This window comes from Equus asinus, chromosome 6, assembly GCF_041296235.1.
Source record: "Equus asinus isolate D_3611 breed Donkey chromosome 6, EquAss-T2T_v2, whole genome shotgun sequence".
Taxonomy (NCBI): domain Eukaryota; kingdom Metazoa; phylum Chordata; class Mammalia; order Perissodactyla; family Equidae; genus Equus; species Equus asinus.
The window spans coordinates 76,293,293-76,310,800 of NC_091795.1; the positions used below are offsets into that span (position 1 = coordinate 76,293,293).

Here is a 17,508-nt window from a genome sequence, read left to right on the forward strand (position 1 = left end):
GTTTCACGGCACCCCAGTGGACATGTCACTGTGGCCTCCTATGGTCCTGGAAGTGAGCAACTGGAACACCTGTTCCAGAACCAAGTTCAAACTCTGGGCTCATGGCCCCAGGGCCTTGTTTGTCATCCAGGAATCTGGACCAGCTTTGTCATCAGGAGGGGCCTCCATGGTTTCTTCAGAGAAAACCCTGGGGCCATTTTGGGGCCTCATCATTGGGCCTCATTGTTTTTTCTCCACTTAACCTTTCCTTAAACATCCCACCTTTGATATTAATCAGAATTTGTGGTGCCAGGGTGAGTTCAAACCTCAAGTAGAACGTGACACAGAAAGAAAGGGCGGTGTGTCAGATGGTTCTTACCTGGAAAGCCATGCACGCTCTCCTGTCCCCAAGGACAGAGCCTGGCTTGGACCCAGGGGGAAAATCATGTTCAGATCACAGAGGCAGCTGTTGTTTCATAGTGCGATTCCTTCTTTCAGGAAGATTTCTAACTGCAGCCAATAGACTGGTGGGAGAGACAAGTTAGAGAGAGCATCTGCAGAGGCCACAAGCTGATGGTGTGTTTCAAACACCCTTTGGCATCCTGTTGTATCTGCTTGAGAGGCAGTCAGGCCAACAGAGGTTTCAGCTCAGCCCCTGAGAGGCCAGGTGGGCTCTGATGCTGGCCCCAGGATGGGGAGACAAGGGGGCTGAGGCATCTCTGAGGAGACCTTGTGAAAGTGCCTTGCCTCCTCCCAGCTGTTTGTCTGGTTGAGAGCACCCAGTTCTCCTTTGTCCCTGCCCTTCAGCTTTCCTGACTAACAGGGAGAAATCCTGACCCTTTCCCAGCTCCTGGGAATGTGACCTGGAACTTCTCCCAAGAATGTGATTGTCAGTCATGCGTCAATCTTTGATTCCTACCACCAGCTCCTTGCTGATTTGCAGTGGTATTATCACCTCCCCTCACTGCATATCCCTGGGTTTTAGGCTCAAAATCTGCATTCCTTGCAAACTAAGGTGGGACACAGGTTCTGTTCTGTTATTTTTCAGGGTGAGTTTTTCTCAGCATTCAAGCAGGCCTCCCGGCGAGAAGATGACATAGCCAAGGTGACCAGTGGCATGAGGGTCCTGTTCAAGCCAGGAACCACCCAGATAGAGGAGCTGGCCCTTTGCTATGGTGGAATGGCTGACAGAACCATCTCAGCCCTCAAGACCACTCGGAAGCAGCTGTCAAAGTAAGAGCCAACAGTAAAATGACACTGCTGCTACGAGTACATATTATTGCTGCTGTTACTACTAATGCTATCCCTGCTGCTGCTGCTACCACTACCATGACTGCTAGTAGTATTACTATTGCTGCTACTGCTATTGCCATGGTTACTACTACTGCTATGATTACTGCTGATACTAGCAGTATTATTACTAATAGCATTGCTGCTGCTATACTACTATTACCATTGATACTACTACACTACTATTAATACTATTACTACTACCACTGCAGCTACAACTACTATTACTACTGCTACTACTGGTGATGTTTCTTCTATTATAATTACTACCAGTAGTGCTACTAGTATTATTACTTCTACTGTTATTGCTACTTTTCTTACTACCATCACTACTGTCATTATCACTCCTGCTATTCCTGCTACTATCGCTACTGTGACTAGTATTCTTACTTTGGCTACTGCTACTATTACTGTTGCTACTATTATCACTGTCTCTTCTACTACTAATGCTATTATTACTGCTACTACTATTGGTGCTGATACTCTAGGTATTACTACTAATAGCGTTACTGCTGCTATTCTCATTGCCATTACTGCTACTGTGATTGCTACTACAACCATTACTATTGCTACTAGTACTTCTGTTGCCACTATTACTACCAATAGTATCACTGGGGCTACTGCTACTAATTCTGCTACTACTAGTAGTACTATGGGTGTTGTTGCTATTACTCTTACTACCACTGCTTCTTCTACTACTAGTATTACTTCTGCTTCTACTAATACTGTTGCTATTTCTTCCACTACTACTACTCTTCCTACATCTGCCACTGCTACTATTACTGCTATTAATATTGCTGCTGCTCCTACTACTATTACTATTGCTACTAGCACTAGTACCATTGCTACGCTATTACTATGACTACTACTATTCCTATGGCCATTCTATGGCAGCAGTTGTACCAAGCACTTCACTGGCACTATCCTATGTGATCCTTACAATAACCACGTGGATAGATTAAAACTTAACTTTGGCATTTGGCTCCTTGGTTCCAATTCCTGGCTCCAACACTCACCAGATGGGGAATATAAGTCAAGTTACTTAATCTTTTCATGCCTTATTTTTCTTATCAGTAAAATGAATATAAAAACTTTGCCCTCAACACTATTTAATTTCAATTAAAAGTAATGCTTCATATAAAGCACTTACGATGTTGCCTAGTGCATTGAAGAGACAAGATATTTAACTATTATCATTTTTGTGGGTTTTTAAATTGTATCTATTTGTAAAGATGAGGAAGCTGTGGCTCAAGGAGGTCAAGTAACTTGCCTAAAGTCACATAGCTATAAGTATCTGAGCCAGGTTTTGAACCGAGGTTCATATGACTCTGAGGCCCTGTGCGTACCACTCCACACAAGTGATTCTGAGGGCTGGATAGGAGTGCTGTCTTATGACCTGTTCTCTGGTAGGTTCTGGAATGAGGAGCTGCTGCAGGACGTGTGTGCAGGACTGGCGGAGGAGCTGCAACTGGCCCCTGATGCCCCTGGTGGCATGATAGAGTTCCGGCGCACCCTCACCCTCAGCTTCTTCTTCAAGTTCTACCTGACGGTGCTTCAGAAGCTGGGCAAAGTGGACTCGGAAGATGTGAGTGGGGGGCCTGGGCAAGGCACAGACTCTCTGCAGCACTTTCGTTTGGGGATTTGGGAAGCTGGTTTGGGCAAGAGAGTGCTGTGGACCAGGTGGTAAACTTGCTCCACTCCTCTGGACATCTAAGGGCAGAGGAGCAGGGACCAGGGACACAACCCAGGGAGTCACACAGAGATGGGAGCCAGCTAGGTGGCTGAGAAGCAGAGCACTGGGCTAGGAGTCAGCCATGGATTTTTGTCTTGGCTGTGTCATTACCTCATGTGAAAATTTGAATAGGCCACAGCTCTCTTTAAGTCTCAGCTGTAAAATCTGTAAAAGGCTCAGCCACCTGGTAGACCAGATGATCCTTCCAGCAGTATAGCTGATACAACTGTGGCTTTGTAGTGAGGATGGGAATGTAGAGTGTGGAGTGAGAATGCTACAGTCAGGGGGAATGTGGACACTGCAAGGATGTGTGTTCAGGAGAGGGTGCTGGTTGAGGTGGAGCTCAGCTCCAGAGATTGGTTCATTTATTTCGCACCTTTTACATGGTAAGATTGCACTAGGCACTAGAGGCCAGGCTAGAGTGGGTGAGAACAGGATTGATAAAGGTCAGCCTAGTGTGACACTGAGGAGATGGAGTGTGGGGGAACACAAAGGAGAGAAGGCTTCACAGATATAAGGACAGCAGGGGGAAATCCTTCTTTAAAAACATTGGTAATACCTATTTTTTTCAGATTATAAGAGTAAAAAATTTGTTTGGAAAACGAAAAGTACAGAAGTGTATAAAGATAAAATTAAAAATACCCTCAGATTCTAGAGAAAACCATGGCTAATATTTTTGCTTATTCCTCTGATCTTTTTCTTACATTTATCTGTCCATCTGTCATTCTGTTTGTTCCATCTCTTCCTCTCTGTCTATTTGTTCTTCCATCCATCTATTTATCTATCTATCATCTTCCTATGTTTTGATCTGGATGTATTATTTTCTACACAGATTTGGGATCATGCTGCATATAGAGTTTTAGGTGTCCCTAGATTTCATTGAGATTATATTGTGAACATTTCCCGTAGCATTAAATATTTCCCACAGAATTGAGGAGGAGAAGGAAGACATTTCCACGAAGGCTGGGGGAGAAAGTTATTCCCAACAGAGAGAGCAGCATGCATAAATGCAGAAAGAAGGGAAACTGTTGGGCATTGGGGGGAAGCACCAACCATTGATTATGCAGGGTGCAGGGGTGGTGGGAGAGAAGAGGCTGTTATGAAATACTGAGCTCTCAGAGCCCACACTCGGGTGTTGAGAGAGATCCAGGCCGTACTGAGTGTAAAATGAGGAGATGAGGGGAACAGTTGTTACTTTTACCACTTGGGACAGCCAAGGATGGGATCAATGGTAGAAATACTCATGATCACCTCTGTTTTCTTGCCTCCACAGCAGTGTGGTAAACTGGATCCCACCTGTGCCAGTGCCACCTTACTCTTTCAGAAAGACCCTCCAGCCAATGTCCAGCTCTTCCAAGTGAGTACAGTGGGTGTTCACCTAATATCAGGAGCCCTTGCAGGCCACATCAGATGATGCTGACTGGTGGTGAATTACCTAGTTGAATTGTATGTAGGTGCTTAAAGCTCCTTGCTGTTGTGCATAAATATCCAGTGAAGAAAATGGGAATCATATTAATGTCAATGAAGCCATTTCCCCTCTCGCTCACCTAAATTTCTATCTTGGGATTACTCTTATCTTCACCTGCTCCTTGAAGAAAAATAATTTTTTTCCATTTTGTCTTTTCTGTTGCCTCTATGGGTCTAATGTACAAGGCCAGGAGTTCTCTTGAGCATGTAAACAAAACAAAACAAAACAAAAAAACAACTTTCTATCAACAGCAACTTTTTGAGAGACACTAGGCAAAACATCAGCTTTTCCTGTAAACATTTTGGATTTTGTGGGCCTCACAGTGTCTGTTGCAACTCCTCAATGCTGTCATGGTAGCACAAAAGCAACCAGAGGCAATACATAAATGAATGTGTGTGGCTATGTATCAATAAAACTTTATTTATAAAAACAGGCAGTGGGCCAGATTTGGCCCATGGGCCACAGTTTGTGGACCCCTGAACTAGAATGTAATGGTCCAAATAGTGAACTCTGGGCCTGACTGCCAGGACTTGAATCCAAACTGCATTTCATAACTGTGTAACCTCGGACAAGTGACTTCTCTCTGTGTCTCTCGGGTGAGTTAATTACGCCCACCTGCAAATGTGGATGATGATGGGCCCTGTTTCATAGGATGGTTTTAAATGTGGTAGTAAAACTAAATAGCTTAGACAGTTCCTGGCATATAGCAAACATTCAATAAATATTAGCCGTTTTTATTATTACTTTGAAGAACACATAAACAGAATTTTATTATAAAATGAATACATTTTAGAACGTGTTGGAGAACATAGAAAAGTATAAGAAGAAAATAAAAATCACCCAAAATCCCACCTCCAAGAGAAAGTCATTATTATATTCTTTTTACTTCTTTCCATTTTTTCCTATGCATATATGGACATGTATGTACTGTATTTATAATATGTATTTTCCCACAGAATTTGGAATCTTTATAGACACACACACACAACATTTTGTGTCCTATTTTTATATTAACATGAGCATTCTTTCCTTCTAATTAAAATTCTTCAAAAGTATTTTCTCAGTAGTTGCATACTATTCCATTGTATGAGCATAGCATAATTTATTTACCCAACTCCCGATGAATGGACATTGGAATTCCTCCTTTTTCTTGGTGTTACTGTATGTAGTGATACTATGACCACCTTCTCAATGGCTTCTCATCTGCCTTTCTGTTTCCTTCACCCCGTGCCCCCCTGCCTCCTCCAGTCCCACTCCTCAGGTCTGCTTTGGCCTGAAGCTCTCCATGGTTTCCCTGGGCCTGTCGAGGAACTGTGTCCTCTGCAGCTCAGCCTGACTGGTGACCATGTTGTTCCAGGAGGTGCCCAAGGGTCAGTCTGAGGAGGACATGGTGGGCCGGCCCCTGCCCCACCTGGGCGCATCCATGCAGGCCTGCGGGGAGGCCGTGTATTGTGACGACATCCCTCGCTATCGGAATGAGCTGTCCCTCCGACTGGTCACCAGCACCCGGGCCCACGCCAAGATCAAGTGAGTATAGTAAATACACCCAGGAGGAGGGCGCTGGGAGCACCCTGCCGTGCACTGGAGATGCCGACATAACGTGGCCCCTCCAGGGTCTCTGGGCCTAGAGAGGAACAGGGGGATCATCTTAAAGCCAGTCTGGAGAGGAGCAGGAGAGGTTCGGGGCTCAGGGGTGCCTGAGATGGGGAGGGGATGACATCAGGGAGGTAGGCAGGGGCCGGCTGGGAAAGTGCTGAACAGGGAGATTACACTTGGCCCTGGGCAAGCAATGGGAGCTGCTGAAGACCTTCAACAGGACCAGGTTAGATCTGTGCTTTGGATACTGGGCTAAACTTCAAGGCAAAATTTCAGGAGAACTTGAGTCAGCGCTAAAAGTAAGAACGTGGGCTCAGAGTCTGACGGACCTGAGATTGAATCCCTGTCCCAGGGCTTAGCAACTGTGACCTGACCTGTGCGCTTCAGCTCTCAGTTTCCCCATATGTAATAGGATGTTTTTGTAAGGATCAGACAGAGTTTCCACAAAGGACCTAGCAGAGGACAGTCGCTTGTACCTATTTGTTGCACTTTGAGAGCCTAAATGGCAAGAATTGCCACCTCTATAATAGTGATGATACCTAACACTCACATGGCGCTTATGTTTACTGCGGCCTGGTTTAAAGCATTTTACACATATTGGCTCATTTATTCCTCACAGCAACCCTATAGACAGGTCCTATTATTATCTCCATGTTCCAGATGGGGAAACAGAGGCACGAACAGGATCAGTTACTTGCCCCAGGCCACACAGTTCATAGGCGGAGCTGGAGTTTGAAGCCAGGCAGCATTAGCACCTGGCTGTGCTGCCCCCGGATGCTCAGGCCTGAGGCTGAGCTTGATTTCCTGGTGGGCGTTAGACGCCTGCCCCGCTGAGCCGAGCAGCTGGGGAACCTTCCCTTGGGCACTGCCACTGCGTGGATACGGATCGGATCTCCTTACCATTGGCCTTCCCTCTGCTGCTGCTCCTAGCCTGGAGACAGGCTCCAGGAATGGTGGCCTGGACCCAGATAAAACCTAACAGATAAATCAACTCTTCCAGGTCCCCGAAAAAAAAGTGTTTGTTTCAGATGCTATGGTGTCCAGCCATAGGGTAAATTCGTTTGCCTTTGTCCTTATCTTGAGCCCATGTGGACAGTACCATGACCCGCATTATCTACACTCAGACTACTTTGCTCCATCTGAGTGATGTCTGAAGGGATGCGGGAGGATAGGGTTTGGGTAGGGGGGGGAACTCTGTAATGACTGTTTCCATCAGGGCCTTCCTGGCTGCACGTTCTTGGAAGGGAGTGTGGTAGAGCAGAAGCCCACCTGACCTTGGCGGTCTTCGTAGCTTAACCTCGGTCCTAATCCCAGCTGTGCTGCTCTCTGGCTGGGTGACTTTGGAACAGCTACTTAGCTTCCCTGAGCTTGAGTTTCCCCAAATGTAAAATGGGGATAATGACGTGACTTTCAGGGGCTCTGGTGAGGGTTACCTGTTTGGAAGTTGGCTGGTACTTCAGAGGGGTTTCCATATGTTTCTCTAGGGGCCTCTGCCCTATTTCCCCATGGGGGCATGGGCCAGACTGAGCAGTACATAGTTTACACCATTAGAATTGACAAAGTCTCCAGGCAATCTCCTTTTGGGGTTTGGATTGCCTTATTATGACCGGGGTGCCCCACCATGCTGGGATAGGTCCATGAATGTGGGGAGAGAAATTCGGCAGTGTGACGATGTCCTGGGATGCTGGATCAGTTGTACAGCAAGGGCTCTAATGTGCTGATTCTGGATGGGTGTTAGCTGTGATGTGGTTTTATCTGGAGCTCTCCAAGTAAATGCTACTCACTATGATTTGGTTCCCTTGTACTTGGAGACCAGAAGAGAACCTTGTATAAGGTCCATGGGGGCGGGCCTGTCCTGTTCATCTCATATCCCCCACAGCACTCAGCACAGTGCCCTCACATGGTAAGCATTTAATCAACCTTTGCAGAGCAGAACAGGGTAGAATGGAATAGAACAGGATAGAATAGAAGATAGAGAGGGGAGGAATTAGAGTGGAGGAAAAACCATCAAAAGGAGGGCAGAGATATCCAAACGGGTGACAGGTCTTCCTCTTCGGTTTTCCTGCCTGGCCCCTCATGTGGCTCATTCTTGCAGGTCCATCGATACTTCGGAAGCTCAGAAGGTGCCAGGGTTTGTTTGCTTTCTCTCTGCTGATGATATTCCGGGGAGTAACAAAACTGGACTTTTTAATGATGAAACAGTCTTTGCGAAGGATGAGGTACGTCTTGGATTTTTTTTTTCTATGAAGTTAGTGGAATGAGTATTTAAGTTTTAATTTGTGCTCATTCCTTCAAATCCATAATCTTGGAAAGATGATACATTTGCACATTTTGTGACCGTCATCCAATTGGTCAGTATTCAGGACGATCAACAAAAGGAAAGCACATGCCTGGCAGCACTTTTAATTTTAACTTAATGTTTACTTGTTTATCTAATTGATGGCTGCTATTTGTACGTAGTAGGATGATTCCACACCAAAATGCATAAAACAAGGCTGGTGATTGTACTTGAACTGAAAATCAGGTTCTTAAGTGTACAATTAAGCTCCTTTATTAAAAGAAAATAATAATACATTAAACAAACTAGCCAGAATAGAAATCATGATGCCACCACTATGTGTATTGATAATTCCTTTTTATGAAAGTTCATCTATTGATTTCAACTACATAGGGAGTTCTGACAAAAAAAAAGTTTCCAGGGGCCAGCCTGGTGGCATAGCGATTAAGTTCGTGCGTTCTGCTTCTGTGGCCCAGGGTTCACCAGTTTGGATCCTGAGCATGGACATATGCACCACTTATCAAGCCATGCTGTGGCAGGTGTCCCACATGTAAAATAGAGGAAGATGGGCATAGATGTTAGCTCAGGGCCAGTCTTCTTCAGGGGAAAAAAAAGAGGAGGATTGGCAGCAGACGTTAGCCCAGGGTTAATCTTCCTAAAAAAGAAAAAAAGTTTCCAAACATTCAAGATCGCTGCTACTAAAATCCATATACTTTTAGCATAGTTCTCAGAAAGTCATCTTATAATTCCAACGCAGATCAAATGTGGCAAATTGGAGGAGGGTAGATGTGGCTGGAGGGCAAATTCACCTTATTGTTGACATAAAAGTGAAGAAGAGAATAAAAAAACTACAACCATGAGACCCAAGGTCTTCAAAAGGAGAGCATTTGAATGAAGAACAAACTGCTTCACAGATTTCAAGAGCCTTTACGACCATTGCTGGTGTTACGGTCAATGAGAATCAGCCAGGTTCAACAACCTCTGTGCTAACGAATTAAGTCAAGAAAATTGGGTCCTCAAGAAATAAATATCAGAGAGAGACATGCTTAGTATTGGTTCCTATTGTCAGAAACCTCATATTCCAAAGTGACGAGTTGGACAATTTTTCTGTCGTTTATTTTTTGGGGGATGTTGGGGGAAAATTATCTCTGAAGGAGATCCATTAAGCTTTTATAGGGACTAAATTATTAAATGAAAAGTAAACAATAATCACTATTCTATAAATCTAACAAAAAAGCTCGTTTATGGATCATCAAGTCTAAGAACCAGCAGTTGGGAACTACTGCTTCTGGGCACCTAGATGAGGTGTAAGACATGATTGGTGCCTTTGAGAAGCTTCTGGTATAAATCTGGGGAATGGAAGATAGAATAGAGTGGGGATGGTAGAAAGACAAGGAAATTGGGAGTCAGGGTCTAAGATTTAGTCATGTTCTAGTCATGAGCCAATTGTGATCTTGCCTTCTGGGTCTCCATCTCATCACATGAAGAACAAGGGTGTTGGAGTAGATCCGAGTGGACAGATGCCCTTTGTGCTGCCACACCTCCCATTCGGCTGCTCATGACAGACATCACTAATCAATCACAACATTCTATCCTGGGCAGCTTCTCAACTGGCTGCCAGTACTAAATCATCAGAATTGGCCCTTGAAATGAAGCGAGTTTGCCATCCTGATACGAGTGACCTCTAACTCCTATTTTAGTTCTATTGATTCTAAACATTTATGAAGAAGCACATAACTCCAAATAGTAGGATAAGTAAATAAAGAGCCCCAGGTCATTCCTAAAATGGGCCTTAGCAGGAAACAGTGGGAGCAGGGGTTTCCTTGGCCTTTTTGGACTACCCAAAATAATTTGCTTCATGAGGAGCTCAGTTATGTTCTTCAGCACTCTGGCTCTGCTCCTAGGTGACTTGTGTTGGGCACATCATTGGTGCTGTGGTCACCGACACCCCAGAACATGCACAGAGAGCTGCTCAAGCAGTGAAAATCACCTATGAAGACCTTCCAGCCATTATCACAATCGAGGTAATGGAGAACGGGCTTCCTGTGGAGAGGGGTAAGCTCCCCGGAGGTGACTTTATTAGGATCCTCTAGAGGAGATTCGAGCAGAGGGGGGTTGACTAGATAGGTTTTTTAAAAAATCATTTTACTGAGGTCATATGGCTTACAGCATTGTGTAAATTTAAAGTGTACATCACTATATATCAGTTGCTGTACAGACTTCATCATATTTACCACCAACCGTCCAGTTTTTATCCGTCACCATAAATATGTGTCCCTTTACCCCTTTTTCCCTCTCCCCACCCCCTTCTCCCCTGGTAACCACTAATCTGTTCTCCTGATCTATGTGTTTGTTTGTTCATCTTCCACATATGAGTGAAATCATATGATATTTGTCTTTTTCTGTCTGACTTATTTCGCTCAGCATAATACCCTCTAGGTCCAACCATGTTGTTACAAATAGCACAATGTTGCTTTTTTTAAAGACTGAGTGATATTCCATTGTATATATGTATATATACACCACGTCTTCTTTTAGATAGGTTTTAAAATCTCTTCCAGTCCTGGGATTGTGCGGTCCTATGAAACCTTCCCCATCGTGATCCTAGACTCAGTCTACTAATGGCAGACTGAGCTCCTCCTTCCCAGTTTCAGCTCCAGTTGGTTCCTTGAGGGATTCTTTGCTTTTCCTCAAGATCCGAGCTTGTCCATGTATATCTGAGGAAATGGAGGAATATGACCCTGCGGGCTGCATGTGAGCTCACTTTAAGTCTGTACAAGAAACTTGTAGAGATGCCCATCGGAGAAGAGAAAGGCAGCCATTCCAACACTTCTCTTCCCCCATTGGAATCTACTTTCCTCCCCTGAAAGCCAAGTTACTGACGCTTCTTTTTCACCTTCAGGATGCCATAAAACACAACTCCTTTTATGGATCTGGGCGCAAGATTGAGAAAGGAGACCTCAAGAAGGGCTTTTTGGAAGCAGATAACATTGTTTCAGGTACAGCTGCACCAGGCAGCAGTGGGGATGGAGTGGCCCTGGTTTGGGAATGAAATTCAAGAGCTGTCCCTTGAGTCCTGGGGCAGGGAAGTGCTTTCCTATCATTTCCTAACAGAAGAGGTCCTCTGATCTTTATAACAAAGTAGGAGACAGTTGGCTGGGGAAGAATTTCAGTCATCTTAATCTCCGCTCCCCTGACTCGAGGCTGGATATATCTCAGTGATTCTCGAGAGATGAGAGTGTGTGGGATCTGGAAGACTGTCTGGGGAAGATAACGGCCATAGATGCCTGGCCGCCCTTGGGTCTGCCAGGCCTCTAACCACACAGACTCCTTGCCCTCCCCATCGGCCTGAAGGCTGGTGCTCCCTCTCCCCTCCTCCCTGACCCTCCTCAGTGTGAAATTGGGTCCATTGCTCTCACCCCAGGACAAGGCTGCGGATCAGACTCCTTGTGGAATTGTTTTCTACATTGGCTGTTGTGCATCACTAAGTCACTAGTAACTCAATTCTCCATCAGGCCCGATAGCTTCAGTTCTGGAAGATATTTTCAGTCGTATCTATTAATTCTTTTTTTTACCTTTTCCAACATTTTATGAGTATAGTTTTGAAATCTTTGATTTCCACTAGCTGCAGTGAGAAGATAGCTTCATGCCTGATGCATTTCAATGTCATCCTAGTTTCTCTGTTGGGGTAGGGGTTCAGCTCCCAGATAGCTAAGACATTAGAGCCTTTGCCGTCCCAGTTGGGGAACCTAGAGGTTACCTGTGAGCCATTGGTTCCTGCATAGGGCACTTGGCAAGTACACTCTCTCCTTAAGCAAACTCACCTCCTGTGCAACCAGGACTCACGTGGGAGTCATATTGCTTCCCCAGGTGAGTTTTACATTGGCGGCCAAGAGCACTTCTACCTGGAGACTCACTGCACCATCGCCGTCCCGAAAGGCGAGGCAGGGGAGATGGAGCTCTTTGTGTCTACACAGAACACCATGAAGACCCAAGTAGGTGACCCATGGGTCTGCTCAAGGGCCTGGGGAGGGCTCCAGGGAGCTCCTGGCAGATCAGGAGCGGCAGTGTGGAAATGTGAAGAGGGAGACCTGGGCTGGTCCAGAATGGGATTTGGATTAGTGGTCCTGGAGCCAGACCCTGTCACCAACAAGCTGGTGTCACTGAGCTTGTTACATAAACTTTCTCATCTATAACTTGGGGCTTGGAAGGGTTGTTGTAATGATTAGATGAGTTTTAATATTTGTATATAGCCTAGTTAGTGTTAGCGACTATCATTCCAGTGCTACATGGCTTTGGTCAAATCCTGTCTGGCCTCAGTCTCCTCCTCTGTAAATGAAGGTGTTGGGCTAAGAGGTAGCCACAGGGACCACTAAATTATCTGCAGCAGCTTAAATAAATTTCGGCAGAGGAAACACTCCCCATTTCTCTACTGCCTATGATGCGACAGTGGTTGCCAGCATTCTTGGCAACTGGTCCTGCTCTCATGACCCACCAGCTCCTGGCCAATTGGAATGAGTTTTGCCTCTGAAAGTGTGCTGTGACCAGCTGCTTGCCCCTCTGGTTATCTCAAGTATCTGAATTTAGACTGCAGTGACTGATGAGTGCCGCACCCCAGCACCACTCCCCGAGGGCTGCACTGGGAGGGGAGGGGATCCCCCAATCAGGGAATTTCAGACTTCACAGCGGTAGTCAGGCCTGTGCACATGAGGGAGCCTCTGGGTCAGGCCTGCAGTAGGGCGAGATGATGCATTCAGTGTGAGGGCTTTTTCTTTTGTCCCCAGGCCTTCGTTGCAAAAGTGTTGGGGGTTCCAGCAAATCGAATTTTGGTCCGAGTGAAGCGACTTGGAGGAGGCTTTGGAGGGAAGGAGACCCGGAGCACCGTGGTGTCCACGGCAGTGGCCCTGGCTGCATACAAGTGAGTTCTCCCAGTGGACTCTGCCAGGAAGGCTTTTGGGTTTCCCCGTTTGGGAAGTTGATTCCCCTTGCTTTGCATTTTCACAGCTCTCTGTTTTTAGAATTCTTGGATATAAGAGTGAGGGAAGCATCGCCTGGTTCTTTATGTTCTGATGCATATGTCCATGTCTTATCTTCCCAACCTGGCTGTGAGGGCTCCAAGGGCAAGGACACACCTCCCATCCTCTTATCCTCACCTTGTACAGCACCGCGTCTAGACAGCAGAGCAGCCCAGTGTGGGTCTGTTCTGCGAGCTAGGTGGCAAAAGGTTTCCTTACTGTTTTCATCCCCGAAAATCACCTGGCTGGGCTGTTGTAGAGACTTCCAGGTTTCTCACCCTCTGATGCCTCCCTCAGGACCGGCTGCCCTGTGCGCTGCATGCTGGATCGTGATGAGGACATGCTGATAACCGGCGGCAGACATCCTTTCTTGGCCAGATACAAGGTTCTAGATGTGGGGGGCTGTGCCAGGGTGGGCAATGCCATCTCGTTGGAAGTGAGGATGAAGATCCAGGGATTCTGGGATATACTCTGAGTTTTTTCATGACTATCTGTACAAGTTCAAAGAAGAAATAGCGATGAGAGAAATTCAAACCAGCCAACAGCAGCTTCCAGGGGTGATGCTGGGGGAAGTGGGCGGGCCATCTCCCAAGCAACGTCACAGGGTGGCGTTCATCACTTTTGTGAGTTTGCTGTGGTTCACATCTGGTCTTATTCCCCTCAGGCTCAGAAACCTGATTTTTCTGCAGACCTGGGGCAAATCCATCCTGCAGGATGACATAATGTTAGTGTGTTGACAGTCTGATGTAAAAATCAGAATGACCGCTTGGTAATTTACAATGAGGAATAATACTTCCCAGGGGCCCGGACAGGCACACATTGTTGGGGTGGGCATCTGCCCTGCCAGACCGTGTGTGGCTGCGCACTGCCCAATTTCCCTGTGGGACAGTCCCTTTTCTGGGCTTTTGTGGATGACCAGTTCCTGTTCTGACCATGTACCCCTTCTCTGTTCACACCAGTATAACCTTACAGGTCCCCTGTAGCTCTATAAACCTGGGAGCCCTCTCTCTTGACGAGCTGGCTTTGAAAATCTCCCCTTTGATCTCCTCTACCTTTATTTCATAATTTAACTCCCCAAAATGGATTGTATTTCTCTCATTCCCAAATTTTAGTGGATTTGAAGAAAGTACCATGTTCTTTTGGGGTCCATTTCCTCACTTATGAAGTGGCCTGTAGGGTTTGTCTTGATGGTTACATAAGGTGAGGGGTGTGAAAACACATTCATCCTCGTGCAAAGTGTTACTTTCATTGTTTGCTGGCCAAAAGCTGTGAGGGGAGCCTCCAGCATCTTTCCTCGTTTCTCTTCCCAGCCCTGCTCCCTGCCCTTTCATGACCAGCATCCCCTTTTCTACCTTCTCACTCTCTCTGGTAGAACCAGAAGCCAGGAGTAGGTAGAAAGAAGGAGGAGGCTGGGGAGAAGGTGTCCAGAGGTGAGGATCCAGGGCTATGCCACTGGGGAGATGTCAGGTCCTCTCTTCTCCACCCGTTAAGTTCACCTTGTTTTCCTGGTGCGATGTCCTGCTCTTTCCGTTTCCTCCAGGTAGCGTAGGTGGGAGGAAATGATTAGAGATAGGCAGAGGAGGGGACTGTGGAGAAATCCCTCGCCTTTTTGACAGGTTGGCTTCATGAAGACGGGGAGGATTGTGGCTCTGGAGGTGGATCACTACAGCAATGCTGGGAACACCCTTGATCTCTCTGAGGCTGTAAGTAGGACCCGCCCCTGCATCCCGGGGTGACCGGGAGGTCAAGGGCACACCCTACAGCTTGTTCGCACATATGAGTACAGTCCTCCTCATTTCTTGCCTGTTACTGTTGCAGTAGTCTCCAAAATGGATCCCACTTGGGTTCTCCATCCTTGGTTAATCTTCACAGCACAGACATGATCCTATTACTTCTCTGATTAGAAACTCGTCCTTCCTATTCTTGCGAAGCACGCAAAGTTAGTTACAAAACTTTATGTACAGCATGGTGATCTTGTATGTGTATGAATGTAATATTAGCAATATGTATATATAATGATATGCAGGGAAAATGTGTGAAAGAACATACACCGAACAGTAATTGGATGAGATTAAGTTGGGCGCACATTGTCATTTTCTGCATTACACATTATTTAAAATTTGAGTTGATCAATTTACTTTTTTTAATGATTTCATTGAAGTGTAGTTTACATACCATAAATTCACTTGTCTGAAGTATATAATTTAATGGTTTTTAGTAAATTTAGAGTCACGCAACCGTTAATACAATCCAGTTTTGGAACATTTCCATCAGCCAAAATGATGTCTTGTGTCCATTTGCAGTCACTCCTGTTCCCAACCCCCAGACCCAGACAACAACTAATCTACTTTCTGTCTTATAGATTTTCATTTTGTGTGGTCTGTTTGTGTAAATAGAATCATAAGTTATATAGTCTTTTGCATTGGCTTTTTTTCTCAGAATAGTGTTTTTGAGGTTCATCCATGTCATAGCATTTATAGTCCTTCATTCCTTTTTACTGATGAAGAATATCCCCTTGTATGGATAGATCATATTTTATTTTCCATTCGCCACTCTGTGGACATTTGGGTTGTTTCCAGTTTTCAGCTTTTGTGGATAATCTGCTTTGAACATTCTCGTATGACTCTTGTGGTGGCATATATTTTTGTCAATTTTGGAAATTAACAAAATTACCTTGGTAGTACTACTTTTCAAAGTTTTTTAACTCTTAATTTTATAACCATATTAGTTACATAAACATAGATTCCTGTTGTAAAATAAAACATTTCAGGACAAGCAGGGTTTCATTGCCCCCCACTTGGGTGCAGCTCCTCTCTGCGAGGGGCTCTCTGATTGGCTCAGTTAGGAAACTTCAGACTTCAGATCTTGGATAAAAACTGCTCCAAAAATGAAACATTTGCAGTAGTCTCACCATTTATAGTACTGCCTTCTTGGTGCTGCAGGAAAAATCAGGTTGAAAAAGATCCAGTATTTGTGTCTGTACAAAGATCTTACAAGATTTTTAATTCAATCCAGCAAGTATTTATTGTGTGCCTAGGGTGGCAATGTAAAGAAGAACATGGTATTGTTTCTGTCCTCAAGACAAATGGTGGGGGAGACAGATAATAAAAGAACAAGATGAAATAGAAGGACAAGTTGAGAAAGTGCTAAGGGAAAGCAGAAATGGAATAAAGCGAGACATACAAAAACCACCTAAGATGACTAAGACTGAAATAATCAAAGATACAAAAAGAAACATGTGGGGCCGTAAACTAAATCCAAAATGAAACACACAAATAGAAACTATCGTTTATCTCATCAGAGAGATGAGATATTACACCTTAGAGAAAGATCAGCATGCTATAAAAATTGAACACTTGGAGAATAAAAATGAACTCCTGTGAATTTAAACTGTGAAAGCAGAAGGGTTGAAAGAAACTTGGGGAGCTCTCCCCAAAAAAGAAAACGTGGAAAAATAGGAGAGAAAATACAACATAATTGGAGGTCCCATCCAGGAGATCCAAATAATAGAAGTTTCAGAAAGAAAGAACGGAAAAAAGAGAGAGGAGGAAACTATCAATGAGTAATTCAAGAAATTTCCCAAAACTGACAAGTACGCATTTTGAGATTAAAAGAGCCCTTCAAGTAGTACAATGAAGGAAAATGAACCTATGCTAGTTTACATCATTGTGAACATTTTAGAAACCTGGGGACAAAGAATATTTTACAATTCTCAGGGAGAAAAAAACAGAACTCATTCCAAGACTTGGAAAGGCATTGATTGGAGTTCTCAATACTGGGGAACTGCAACACACTAGTGAAGTGTGTTCAAACTACTCTGGGAAATTGGGAAACTTATTTCCAACCTAGAATTCTATATGCAGCCAAATCATTAATTAAGGGTTAGAGTAGAATAAAGACATTTCAGACATGCAAGTTCTCAAAAACGTTCCTGTCTACTTACTCTTTTTAAAGAAGATATGGAAGGATGTGCTCCAACAGAACGAGAGTGTAGAACTGAGAAAGGGGAAGACATGGGATCTAGGAATAGGAGATTCAGTATGGAGAGAGGCAAAAGGAATCCCTGGGATGAACGTGAGCAGAAAATCCCAAGGCCAGCCAATTTAAATTGGAGTAGGCCAGAAGGCTTCAGGAAGGATTTCTTCAAAAA

The 17,508-nt window shown here is 44.9% G+C and overlaps 1 protein-coding gene across 8 annotated transcripts in view; it reads left to right on the top strand.

Annotated features, from left to right (window-relative positions):
- The window catches only part of XDH (xanthine dehydrogenase), a 58,853-nt gene that overhangs the window by 26,533 nt on the left and 14,812 nt on the right, over positions 1 to 17,508 (top strand). For 5 of the 8 annotated variants that reach the window (XM_014866457.3, XM_014866459.3, XM_044772207.2 and 2 more), the window contains 11 exons: positions 1,028 to 1,212; positions 2,680 to 2,854; positions 4,275 to 4,358; positions 5,827 to 5,996; positions 8,161 to 8,284; positions 10,248 to 10,367; positions 11,246 to 11,342; positions 12,214 to 12,338; positions 13,128 to 13,261; positions 13,656 to 13,743; positions 14,975 to 15,061. In XM_014866457.3, the coding sequence (XP_014721943.1) occupies positions 1,028 to 1,212; positions 2,680 to 2,854; positions 4,275 to 4,358; positions 5,827 to 5,996; positions 8,161 to 8,284; positions 10,248 to 10,367; positions 11,246 to 11,342; positions 12,214 to 12,338; positions 13,128 to 13,261; positions 13,656 to 13,743; positions 14,975 to 15,061 (1,389 nt within the window). The remainder of the gene's footprint in view (positions 1 to 1,027; positions 1,213 to 2,679; positions 2,855 to 4,274; positions 4,359 to 5,826; positions 5,997 to 8,160; positions 8,285 to 10,247; positions 10,368 to 11,245; positions 11,343 to 12,213; positions 12,339 to 13,127; positions 13,262 to 13,655; positions 13,744 to 14,974; positions 15,062 to 17,508) is intronic. The other 3 variants (XM_014866458.3, XM_070512314.1, XM_070512316.1) reach the window with 1 other exon arrangement.